We start from the raw sequence: 14,010 nt of genomic DNA, 5'->3' as shown, positions 1-14,010 counted from the left end.
TTATTATTATTATTATTATTATTATTATTATTATTATTATTATTATTTTATTAATTACACTTTATTCACTTTGTATCTCACCATAAGCCCCTCCCACCTTCCCTCCCGATCCCACCCTCCTTCCCCTTTCTTCACACATGCCCCTCCCCAAGCCCACTGATAGAGGAGGTCCTCTTCTCCTTCCTTCTGATCTTAGTCTTTCAGATCTCATCAGGAGTGGCTGCATTGTCATCTTCTGTGGCCTGGTAAGGATGCTCCCCCCATAAGGGGAGGTGATCAAACAGCAGGCCAATCAGATTATGTCAGAGGCAGTCCTTGAAAGAATAAACTATTGGCTATTACCAGCTTCATTTGATTCAGCCTAGCAATTTTTCTGACTCCAGTCACCTTTTGTTTTCTTTGGTGCAGCGTTTTGTCCTCTTCTTTCTGGCTTTGGATTTCTGTTTGGATGCTTGACATTATAGTCATTCAGAGTTGAATTCTTGTATCTAGTTTCTTATGTTGGTAAAGAAATAACTATAAGTAGTGCCATAGTCAAACCACATATGTATTTAGCTAATGAGCCTTTATGTTAGGCACAATCTCATGATGTATACATTGTTAATGAAATAGGATCTCAGAGTGCCTGGAGAGACTTCTGCTTGTTGGTAAACTTGATTATCTTCCACAGTTCATCATTGAGGGAAGTCAGCCTGCTTTTTTAATAAAATCCAAGGTCATTTGGGTAGGGGTGGCACTGCCCACAGTAGGCTAGGCCCTCCCACGTCAGCCATCAGTCAAAAAATGACCCACAGATATGCCTACAGAGTGATCTGATGGGCCCTACTCCTCAATTGAGGTTTTGTCTTTATTTTTAACTCTAGTTTGTGTCAAGTTGACAAAAAATAACCAGCACACTAGAGGTTACAACTTCCTATGATGTCACTGCCTGGAAGACTCAGTTTGGTACAGAACAGAAATGGTTAGATTATTTAAATATCCAAATGATCATATAATGGCTAATAGCTATTAGATACAGTGTGACCCTTGTCTCAGCTAGCTTTGTGTTCTAAGCTTAGTTAGTACCTTTACTTTTCATGCATTTAGTACTAAGTTTTCAAGTATTGATGCAGATACTTGAAGAAAATTCAGATTACATTTCTTTTTTTATATGTAAGGTATATGAATAGAGTTAAATACCATCCTCAATAGAATTTTTTGAATAGTAAGCTTTAAATGTAAATAAAAGACCTTGTTCAAGGTTAGCTGCCTTTTCAAAGCCAGAAGTTGTATGCGTTATGTATATTCAGAAAATACTTTTGCTCTATAGAAGATTTCTAGTGCCATGCCATCTTGTATATATCAGCAGAAACTTTGCTCTGATAGCTTTGTAAGGACACATGTAAATACTTTGCTTTAGGCAGGAAGCTATCATAGTTTCTAGGTACATTCTTTACTTAGGTGCATAAATTTGAAAAATGAAGAGCAGAAATGTCAGAAAGTATATTGAATATATTGAATTATCAACCTTCTTGTACAGAGGTGCTAATACTTTTACCCCAGGGAATGAAATTAAGTAGAAACTCAACATTAACTGTGTTTCTTGACATTTTGGGGTATAATTTTGTAAGTGTAATATTGCTCCAGTCAAATTTTTTGGGGAAAGAACACTTTCGTACCAGTTTTCCTAAAGTATGCTTTAATAGACACTGGTTTATCCCCTAGGCTACTGTGATTTGATTAGAGCTATTATAAAAATGTTGAGTCAAGGTTTATAATTTGTCTGATTATTTTGTAAGTGAGGAAATGGTCATTTAACTCTTTAGTAAGAAATGTAGATGTTTTTAGTATGGCGAAGTTAATTTAATAATTTTTATCACTATACTAATTATAATCTACCTGATTTTTTTTTTCTGTTTCTACATTTTACATCTTAAAAATTCATATTTTTATAAGCCTCTTTATTGTTATTCTGATAAGAAGGTTGTTTTGTTCCTTTTTTGCTTATTTTTAATAATGAACTTTGTTTTAGTTGTAAAAATGAGAAAAGAGTTTGGATGCTGAGAAAATTAATCAATGATATTGATGTAGTCATTCAATGTTTAAAGGAAGATTTGGCAGGCATTGGCTCATTACTTAGTTCAATAAATATTTACTGAATCTAATTATAAATCTAAGGCAATGAAAAATGGTAAGGTAGAACAGGATTTTTCTTTGTGAGCAAACATATAGAATGCTGTTAAGTTGGGTAACTTTACCTGTTCGTACAATTATATGGCTCTATGATAACTTATGTGTTAGCAAAATCCCCTTTGCACTATAAGCCTACAGAAAAGTTCTCACGTAGTCTTAGGTAAGAAAGAATTAATGAAAGAAATGGCTATCTTAGATATCCAAGGAGTAGGTACATTTGTGAATGATTTTTGAATTTCTAATTGGTATCTCCTAGCATAACCCTGACAGTTGATGAAACATACTGGCACAGCATTTAGTTAAATAAGCATTAGGCAGTTCTTTTTCATCAACTTGGTTTTCCCAAGAAGCAGAGGGTTTCTCAAGATAGGGTATCTCTGTGTAGTCCTAGCTACCCTGGAACTTGTTTTTTAGACTTTAATGCTGAATGCTGGCATTAAAGATATACACTACTACTGCCTGGTTTTAATTTCCTATAGTCAGATAGAAGGTCTTTTGGGTTTCTGTTCTGATTTCCATCTGGTTTCCTTTTCTTAAACTTATTCTTTCTTAGAAAACTGCAGTAGGTTCAAAGCTAATTTCTGTGCCTACTCATTCTTTGTCATTCAGTAATTCACACAGCTGCTGGTTTGAGTTTTCAGAGTTCCATCCTGGTCATTACTAATTTCTCAGCCTACTTTCCTTTTAGTTTTCAGCAGATTGTATACTGTTTAATTGCTGGCTCTTGAATTTTTACTGGCATTTCCAGCTATCTCCTCATGGTTTTAAAATCTGAGGTGAGGCCTCTTTACCCCATGACTTAGAGTTTCTCGTAGTTCCCCCCTCCTATGGCTGGCAGGTTTTATATATCCAGTTCAGTCGGTTTGCTTCAAGCTCACAATTAGACATTGCTCACCACAAGGACTGACCATGGCTGTTCTGCTCACTGTCTCTACAACCTAACATTTTGAGGGACCTATCTTAGGCACATTGTTACATATTTATTATACAGTGGAAAATGACCCACCAATCAAGGAACTGTCTCAGAGATAATGCCCACAGGCCCATCTGATGGAGACATTTCTTATTCTGTCTTCCTTGGAGACTTTAATTTTAAGTTGATAAAACCAAACCTGCACAATACACAAAAACTGTGCTTGGTGAAGACAAAGAAGCGCTTCATTCTAAAAGCTTTTAACTTGAAAAAAAATACTTAAATAAATACTTTATTAATATTTGTGAATTTCATGCAGTTCATTTCAATTATATTTACCTCACCCCTCCAATCTATTTCCACATCCTTATCCACTCACCTTTCCTGTTTTCCTTGCTTATTTTTAAGTGCATTGAGACCTAAGTATTGTTGACCAAATTCTCTTGTGTGTGGGTTCTAGTCCTGCCAGTTGACCTAGCAGTTGTTAGCTCCTTGAAACTGTCTTTCGCTCCCTCAGTAGTGGTGAGTTGCTAATAGTTCCTCAGTGAGCAGCGAGACTTTGTGCCCACCTACTTGATCCATTTGGGATTTTGTTTGGCTGTCAATGTCTTTCACATGCTGTCCATAACCACTGTGAGTTTATTTGAGCAGGTACTTTATGTTTGGAAAATACCGCTTCACTGTAATTGTCTTTCACTACGGCTTTTGAAATTTTTCTGTACCTTTTTCCACAGGGTCCTTAATCCTTATGGGTTTGTGGGATACTGGTGTTCCATTTCTGGAATCAGTTTTCTCCTCACACTATGTGGATTCCCGAGATTGAACTCAGGTTATGAGGCTAGGAAGCAAATAAGCTCAGCCATTTTTCTGGCCTGGTTTTTAGTTGTTTGAGGAACTGCCCTTTCAAGTTCCGGAGTCTACACTGCTTTACATCCCCACAGCAATCTTTAAGGACTCCTTGTATCTTCCATATATACTATAATTTATTGTTTGTTTTCTAGACAACAACCATCCTGCCATGAGTAAAGTAAAATCTCAAATTAGTTTGAATTTGCATTTCATTCCTCGCTGAAGATATTAAATATGTTTTAAAAATATTTATTTCCCCTTTGTATTTTTTTTTTTTTTTTTTTTTTGAAAAATGCCTCTTCACTGCTTTTCTCCATTTGTCAATTGGAAAATTTGATTTTGGTCTTCAGCTTTTGGCCTTGCTGATGGATTCTAGATATTAATCCCTTGTTGGATGTGCAAAGATTCTCTCACATTCTGTATATTGTCTCTTCCCTTAGCTGATGGTTTTCATTACTGTATACAAGACTGTTAATTTCATACAGCTCCATTTGTTCTTGGGATTATTTCCTATTATTGCAGATATTCTCAATTGTTAACTTAGTGCTAAATGCTTTTTGTTTACATTTAAGTACATTTAAGTACTGTGGCGCCCACTGTGACACTAAGCAGCACAGCTGTGGAGTGGTGAATGAATGGGGGCCATGAGATGGTCATTTGATTTGGAATTTGGTAGTTGATGGTTTTTTGTAGTAACAGAATTTTGCCAAGCTGTGGATAACAAAGTGTCAGATGTTCAGTTAGCTAAAGTTGAGTATGAGATGAAAAGTATGCTAGAAAAGCTACTTTAGATATAAAAACTCAGATACTAGAGGGATATCCAGAGCTAGATGAAGGGCCAGAGTACAGAGAGGCTGAAATAGCTGCTTAGGAATATTTATAAAACACTTGTTTGGGAAATAAGCCAAGAAACAGAATGGTGTATATTGTGTGTTCATGTCTTGTGTAGAACCTAGGGGGAAATGAATACATGACAGAAGGATGACACCACTGGAGTAAAAGAGGTAGGTTGGGAGGAGTGTGTGGAATAATTAAACTATATTATAAGCATTATGAAAATGATTAAAGAACCCCCATGTTTTGTATAATTAATATATGCTGAAACCAAATATAAAGCGATGCAAGTTAACCTATAAACTTAAATGCTATTTGTCAATAAGCTGCTTTGTTTGGCTTGACATTAGTATCTTTTTAGTTTAGTTTGCTAATACGACGATGTGTTTGATGTGGTCATGATGGAGTGGTTTGGGAGAAGTGAAGGCGTTTGTACAATTATTTTTTGACTATTCTAAAAATTAAATTTTTTTCACAGAATATAATTTGATTATTTGGATATTTTAAAACACTTAAAATTACATTCATTTATTCTTTCTTTCTTTTATTCATGTACTTGTGTGCCCTTGTACACATGTGAAAGTCAGAAAATAACTGGTGGAAGTCATTTTCCCATATTCTTATCATTAAACAGAAGCTCAGGGTGAAAATGAGGATTTATAGTCTGCAATTTACTTTCTTCATTTGAAAGGTAGAAATTAAAGTAACTTCTAACTCAAGGAATTTTGGTTAGGAAACCTAAAGATGTTTTTGTCTATTAAAGACTAAAAAAACTGGAATACTACTCAGATATGGGGCCATGAAGCTGTGCATCATGTTGCTTATTCCTGGGAACCTAAACTGTTCTAAGTTTATTGAAAAATTATTAAGCATTCTAAAAGCATCCATTATAGGAATTAGATGTGAGTCAGATTGTGAAAACAGGAACTTGTATTATTTTTTTCTTCCTTTTTTTTTTTTTTAATCTCAGATCTTTCACTGATGCAACTTCTTAACTGCCTTTTTCTGTTACTGGGAAAGTAAGAACTCCCCAATAAATGAAATGTAGGTAAAAGCCTTTGGTAAGCTTAGTGGTAGTAGTGGCTGCTTTCTTTCTCTTGAGTCTTCAGATAGAATAGTGTTCAAGTTGAGGAAATGTCTCCACCATCCCAGCAGTAAGACGTTTTCTTAAATAGCAACCAGTGGAGAAGGGCCCCAGCCCATTGTCAGTGATGTCATCTCTGGGCTGGGTAAACTTTGTTTTACAAGAAAGCAGGCTGAGTAAGCCAGTAAGTAGTATCTCTCCTTAACCTCTGTGTCAGCAACTGCCTCACGGATCCCACCATGTTTGAGTTCCTGTCCTTTCTCCAGTGATGCAAAGTGCTGTGGACTAAGCTGAATAAATCCTTTTTCCTCCCCAAATTGCTTTTTGGTTGTGGTGTTTTGTTGCAGCAGTAGATACCCTACCCAAGACAGGTCCATACCATCCTACTCTTTTCCCAGTCATGCTCAGACTGTACTCATAGTCTGGAGGCACAAAGTAGTTGCATCGTTTTGTGATTTGCCGCATACTTGTTCTTGATTATCAAACAATACTCTATTTAAATTCAGCTCCCTCAGGATAGGTTTTGAATCTTGATGATCACAAACTGAAACTATCTGAATGCAAGATTGCAACCTGTGATGAGTGGCTATATAAATTAAAAAACTCATTGGAACACCAGATTTTATTATTTCCTCCCAGAAGGTATTGCACCAGGGACTTTGAAAAACTAATTTATCATTAATCTCTGTAAGATAGTGGGAGATGAGCAATAAGAAAAATAAACGAAACGGTTGCTGTGTTTATGGAATGAAGTTGCGAACCACTGAAACTATTAAAACAGAACACTTTTAAATCATATTGATGAGCTTCAGATACATTTCAACTGTCAGGTTCTGCAGATGGAGCTTGGCAGCACAGCCAATACAAGGCTTTGCTTTCTGTTGCGTTATTCAAAATAGCTATGATATTTAGGGACTTTTAAGAAAAATGCCAGGGTCATCGATAACTATGGGCCTGTTTGCTCCCTTTGGAATAGAAGGTCATGGTTTTCCATTTCAGGTTTTGTCTCTTTCCTTCTGAATAAATGATTTTGCAGGGACCTGGAGAGACTTAGAGAAAAGCTTGTGGTCCCTTTGTCAGGAGTCTGCCACTGTTTTGATGAAACTGATTCAGAAGTGTTTTATTGACAGATCATTAGAACATATTTTTATATGAAGAATAATGCTTTTCATTTTCATCTCCCTCTCTTATTCCTTTTCAGTATGAAAAAGAATTTACTGACCACCAAGAAACCCAGGCTCAGTTGCAAAAAAAGGAGGCAAAGATTAATGAGCTTCAAGCAGAGTTACAAGCTTTTAAATCCCAGGTAAAATACCATCTCAAGTGAGTTTGAGTTTGAAATAATTTCAGGGAATAAAGGTCAGATAGATCTTCACAGTTGCAAAATGTGTAAATTTTACTTTTCCTTGTACTTTTCCAGTATTATCCATATGTATCTCTAGGCTGCTCTGTTTTATTTATTTATTTTTTTAAGATATTGTGTGTCCCTTTTTTCCTCCTTTAGTCTTTAGGAATATCTAGGCTTTTCCTAATTAACTGGCTTCTGAATGTTTCACTTGGGTTTTCTAAAGTCACATGTTTCCTAAGTAATTAAGTGTAAAGGTTAAAAAAGTCTTTTACTCTTAGATTTGTCATCCATCACTGATCTTTATCCTACTGCAGGAAATTATTGCTCAAGCTATTTATTTTTCCAAACCATCAGCCTATGGGTTGCCTTGCCATGAAAGATAACCCCTAGCTGAATGAGAACATTTTCTGATAATTTTTCAATTTCCAAAAGTAAACAGATTTAAAACATGACAAAAAAGAGAAAATCTGGATTATGAGCAGATAGCTCCCATGCACGCTGTACACATAAGCCATGAGATAGGAGGAAAATCATCTGCATGCGTTATATTGACCATAGATGCACATTCACAGTTATATTCTTTCATATATATATATATATATATATATATATATATATATATATACACACACACACACACACTCACATACATTTATATACACACATTTATGTATATATGTACACATGCATGAATATATATATATATATGCATATATATATATATATATATGCAATCATGAGCAATAATCAAGGACTTACGTTTTTCTGTCATCCTAATTTATGACTACTTGGAATTAGGCTCAGGTATATTGTTTTCAGCATTAACTGGCCATTTTGTTTCCTTTTGCATATGCAATGTTAGCTTTGTAAAAAAAAAAAAATGTCCGGAAGATACTCTATAACACAGCTGCTTTTAAAAATCGAAGTCTTTTGTAAACAAGAAAACCCTTAGCTAGCCAAGATGTTTTCTGTCTATGATCTTTTGCTGAGAGTTTTAGGCCAGCCTGTGCTATACAGTATGACTGAAAAAAAATAATAATATTCTCATTTTTTTATAATTTGCTGTAAGAAGTACTGTGTATCAGCAAAATTCTGTTCAAGATAAGACTCTTTTATTTTAAATGAAACCGGTTTTCTCCTGTCTTTGAATTTATTGACTTAAAGTTAATAGCTGAAACATTTGACTTTTTTCTGTCTTGGGCTGATGTAAATTTCATAAATTTGTTTAAAAATTTTTCCATTTGAAGGATTACATCTTGAAAATATGGCATTACAAAAATATATTCAAGATCTTTGGATAAGTTATTGTTGCATTATATTTTTTATATAAAATGGGGCAGCAGAGGCTGTAAAATTGAAACAAAGTAAGAATCTTTTACATTGTTTTAAATTTTACCCAGGACCAATCTCTGTTCATGGCTATTGGAGGAGATCCTTGCTTTAGTGGTTTAAAATTACCATGCACATTCATTTTTAACACCGTAGGGTATTTGTTTTTATTTTCCTTTCCCTCTTCCCAACACTGTAACCTACTTATGTGTTTTATGTATACACCTAGATACATGAGTATTTTTATATATGCATATGGGTAACTTAGAATGTTAATAATTTAAAGAACTTGTCATATTATAAAACTGATAACTCAGAAAGTCTTTTGCATCATTACAGTCCATTCACTGAACTCTGTTCTGTGAGACTGTGATAATCAAAATGAGAAGGAGATGCTGTGGTCTTTTTGCAGGTTTTGATCTGATTTTGTTTCCTTGTGATGTTTGACTCTAAGAAGCTCCATTCTCCAAGAAATGAGATACTGTCTTATGCCATGCTTCTGCCCCTTGCTTGCCTTTATCCTTGTTTTTTAATTATTTATCCATTGCATTTCTTCAGTCATCATGTGTATTCATCACATCCTTTGAAGGATAAAACAGAACATAGTCTTTAGCTCATGGCTTATGTACTATCAAAGAGAGAATGATCAGTGTTCCTTTCCATAAATATCACAGCTTTGCTTAGAGCTTCAGAGAAGTATTGGGTTTTACTAGGATCTGACTGAGTGGGCAAGACAAACTGTCCTGTTAGTTCAAGTTGAAAAAGCAAGTAGGAGATGATAGAAATAAATGGAATGAGAAATGGCAAGATAATGTATATAAATAAATGTAGGTTTATTGGAAGGGGCTTGAGAGGGAGAAGAGAGGAGAAGCATGCACAGAAAGAAAGAAGAGAAAAGAGGAGGAGAGACACAGAAAGAAGAGAGAGAAGGAAGGGGAGGGTGAGGAACCAAAATGTCTGGATTATATAGTGATGGACCTCTGGCAGAGAGGAAGTCCTGCCCTAGGAGGAGGGCAGGATATGCCAGCCACACCCTGCAGCAGGAATGTCTAGAAGTAAATTGGAGAAGTCTTACTAAGCTAACATTCTGGGCAAGAGGAACAGCTGGTACTAGTATATTCCATGTAGTATGTGAGGTTGGCACAGACATAGAATTAAAAGAAAACCACTGAAAGGAGCCAATGATGTACCTTGTAAGTCCTACTGGGAAATTTAGTTTTCCCTTCTAACCCCTGATACGTATTTGGGCACTATTGAGAAGACTGGAGCAAAGGCACGAGCATATATTGATTTTTTTTCCTGAATATTATTATTATGTGTAATAAATCTTAATTATTTTTCATTCCTACGGATGTATGTGTGTGTATGTGTATATATGTAATATCAATCCAATCATCTAGACTTGCTGCATTCTTTGAGAATATAATAATGTAATAATGCTTTACACTCATACACACACACACACACACACACACACACACACACACACACAATAAAAGAGCTGTACAAGATTTTCCATCTGCTGTATATTCTCTGCATACCTTAGTGGACTTGCTTCCTCACAAAGCTGCTGACTTTGTAGTCTTCTAGTCCTATGAACCCATTTCTAGCACAGCTGCTTCAACATAGGGAAATTAAATTTTCTTAAGAATGAAAGCTATGGCTATATGTTCAGACTGGGAAAAGCACTTTTGACTTTCACAAGCAATTGCTAATTACTGGTGTTTTTATTTTAAGGTAATAACTTATTTTGAATAACATATATGTTTACTATTTGTGCACATGTTCTTACTAGTTCTCTTATTATTTTTGTCCCCTCCAGTTTGGTGCCTTGTCACCTGGTACAAAACTTCCTTTGCAGACTTTAGCAGAAGGTGAAACTGGCTCCTCAGCCCTTCCTTCAGCTCCACCAGCACTCTCTGAAGGAGTTCTGCCTCCCCCACCGCCACCCCCTCCCCCTCCTCCCCCACTTCCAGGAGTGGCAATGCCATTTGGTGGTCCAATACCACCACCACCACCTCCCCTGGGATTTCTCGGTGGGCAAAGCTCTCTTCCATTAAACTTACCATTTGGGTTGAAACCAAAGAAGGAATTTAAACCTGAAATCAGCATGAGAAGATTGAACTGGTTAAAGGTAAGAGCAGTGGGTGTAGACATACATTTCCCTAGATTAGCACTTCAGTGTACATGTACCAATACATAGTTTCCAATGAGACCTCGACTAATGACAGTGCTTGAAATTGCATATGTATCATATAAGCACATATATTTGATGTAGTCATCATTATTTTATGGGAAGTGTTAAAGTCAAAATCCTTTGCGATAATCTAGTAGTTTCTAGCTTGTAAATTTGGTTTGAGTTGATAATTCCATGGGATTTGATTTGCAAATAAATTAATAACTCACGTTTATTGCCTTTAACTGTAAACATATGAAGTGCTTCTCAAAAATCCAAGATATTAGTGTTCCTAGTTACCTTTGCCTGTTGGAAACTCTTAGTGAGAGTACTGTCTGTTATCAGAGCATGCACATAAGCCATAGGCCTTCTTTCTGAAGGGTGGGCTCCTAAGCAGTGAAATGCAGGAGATTGTGCACATCATGCATAGTGCAAATGAATGTGACGAATAACCAAGAAACATTGCTGTGAGGAAACAAATTAAATCTCCGTACGCGTAGCTTCATATCCACAACCGTTTGATCATGAAAACTGTTTTCTTCTCATAAGACTTACATGCTTAATATTCTGCAGGATCTGTCTGTCATTGAGCAGACTTTGGGGATAAGTCTTAGGGACCTGACTTCATAAACATCTGCTCTAGCCCTGGGATGCTGGATCTGTGTGCTATAATTGGACGAGGATGGGTGAAATGTCCAGCTGTTTATGCGTGGCTCGTCTCTGATTGTAGATTGGACCAAGTGAAATGTCTGAAAACTGCTTCTGGATAAAAGTCAATGAAAATAAGTATGAAAGTATGGATTTGCTTTGTAAACTTGAGAATACATTTTGTTACCAACAGAAAGGTATGTTGAATAGTTTGTTAATTTTATTTTGAAAATTTTAACATTAATACTTTATAATTCCCAGTCTGTAAATTACACTAAGATTCCCTTATGATACACTTCCATCTACGTATATGTGCATAAATGATCTAATGAAATGGTTCAAAGCAAATTTCCTCACATAGTTGATTAAATGAACAGTTTTAAAGTGAAAATGCCGAATGTGCACATTGATTCTTAGGTTTTATTTTATTGTTTTTTTTTTTAATATTCAATTATTTTAAAGCTGTTCCATTGAGATCACTTACACTTTACCCTGAAAGGCATGCATATTTTGAGACAATGTGAGGTGAAATTTCTTTGGCGTTGGTGCGTAAGAATTGACTTATTAAATACATGTTGTTTACTAAGCACTGCGCTTTGTGTATAGCATTTAAACTGATCATCACACCAATTTACAAACATTGTCTGAACCTTAAAAATTCATTTGTATCCATTTAAATATTTTTTTAAAATATAATTGTAAATTAGAAACTTTCTTTAAGAAATAACTGTAAATTATCAACTTTGTCTAACAAGTAATTATAGAATTACTAGGTATTTCTGAGCAGGATTTGTCTCGAATAAAATATTGAAAATTCTGTATTGTAGTCTTTAAAAACAGCGAGGAATTTTTGACAAGCTCACCCAAGGAAAACTTGTGGCGTAAAGCAGGCCTTAATTTTACCTTTTGATTATGGTGAATCAAAATTTCCTTTGAATAAGATTAGTTTAGTCTTCAGGCAATCAAGGGAAATGTGTGTAGTTAAAATATGTATTTACATGTAAAATACTTCAGAATTTCAGATTCCATAATCTGGAATTGATTAGTCTTCCCTTTGCCTTGCTAGTAGGAAAAAATGGTGGCACCTCACTGCTATGTACTTGAAGCTGCCTTCCAGCTACCTTCTTTCCCCCCTCTTTACTCTGATTACTTTCTTAATTAATGAGGCTCAAAAGGGAAACTTGTTAGCATGTCTTTAATTTAGCTCTAGTGCTAGCCCTAAATGAAATAATTGGACCTTTAAAAATTCCTAAGTCATCTAACTTTAGCCTTGAGATTCAAGGTTGCAAGGCAAAAAATAGAGATGCATTTGCTAAGTCTAGTACTTGTTGAAAAGATGGTGTGAGATGATAATACCTCTCTTAGTTCTCTTTCTCCAGTCTGCTCCTGTCTCATTTTGGCTCGTTGGCATGGAATCTCTCTCTACTGAAGCTGACAGAGTGTTGAGCACATGTTTCTTCAGCTTGTTTTTTGTTTGTGTACTTAATCTTTTGACTGTGATTGGTATTTTTATAGTAAGCTGTTTTTAAAGCAATGATATTTTAATAGGAAAACCTGGGAAGCCCAAGGTTATGACCCTTAGCGATGCCAACACTCCAGAATGGCACCCAGACACAAATGCGAAAGGACTGTTTCTATTATTTTGATCTCAGGAACTCTTTCCTTGATAGCGTTGCATGAAGAGTCATATGTAGAATTCTTAGAATTCTAGTATGTAAGCATTTTCATAAAAAGGGCAGCCCCTCTTACTTTTGGAGAGAGACAGTGTGGACATTTACTGGGAATAATCCAAATGAAAAGAAATGGATATTCTGAAACTCATGTGTGAACGTGTTTGTGTCATGGACATGTTGCTGTTATTGCTATTTCTGGCCTATCTGCTGAGGCAGCATCTCTACATGCTGACATTTTCCTATCTACAATGAGCCCAAAGTTGGTTATGCTTTATAATTTCTGAAGAATTCAGAGTTAATCCTGGCTCCTTGATATTTTTTTAGTCCAAGTTAAAAATCCCATTACATTTTCTGAGGTTCCTGTTTATGTGCGATGTGTGTTTGGATAGAGGGACAACTGTGCATGGTTTTACCCATTAGTTTTTATTTTAAGGAGTTGGAGTCTTCAATTAGTAAAGAATGTATAAAAATATAGACAAATGTTGTGTCTCTGTCTTATTGCATTGAATCTTTGCAATAAACACTTTGAGTATTCTCAGATTATAAAGATGGATGTTCACTTCTGATCATTAACTGGGGAAATGATAATTTATATTTTCTAAGCTTGGGGAAATACATAGTAAGAATAAAAGAGGTGAATCCAATCAAATAGAATCTTGATTTTTTTTTCAGAATGTTTTTTTTTTTGTTGTTGTTGTCGCCGTTGGTATTTATTTACCCTCTTTACAATAGGCATAGGTCTTGTTTTCTGGCACATTTTTGTTCAGGTTCCTAGGATTTGTAGTTCTCAACACTGAGAAATGGAGAGGAACCTGTGATCCTGCTGAACTTCTGTGCATCCACTTGTGGAGCTGGGTTCTTTTCCTTCCTGTTTTCCTCTTGTTCTCCCTTTACTCATATTCACCCATTCCTTCTGTTTCTTTTTTTATTTTTATTTTATCTATCTATCTATCTATCTATCTATCTATCTATCTATCTATCTAT

General features: G+C 35.4%; 1 protein-coding gene across 1 annotated transcript in view; it reads left to right on the top strand.

The window, feature by feature from the left end:
* Diaph3 (diaphanous related formin 3) overlaps positions 1 to 14,010 on the top strand; it is a 353,851-nt gene that overhangs the window by 29,292 nt on the left and 310,549 nt on the right. Inside the window, 4 exon segments of the mRNA XM_055609684.1 lie at positions 7,054 to 7,158; positions 7,999 to 8,011; positions 10,401 to 10,663; positions 11,436 to 11,550. Coding sequence (XP_055465659.1) covers positions 7,054 to 7,158; positions 7,999 to 8,011; positions 10,401 to 10,663; positions 11,436 to 11,550 — 496 coding nt within the window.

The sequence above is a fragment of the Psammomys obesus genome, unplaced genomic scaffold, assembly GCF_907164565.1.
Source record: "Psammomys obesus unplaced genomic scaffold, mPsaObe1.curated_primary_1811, whole genome shotgun sequence".
Taxonomy (NCBI): domain Eukaryota; kingdom Metazoa; phylum Chordata; class Mammalia; order Rodentia; family Muridae; genus Psammomys; species Psammomys obesus.
This window is presented reverse-complemented; position numbering and strand designations above follow the sequence as displayed.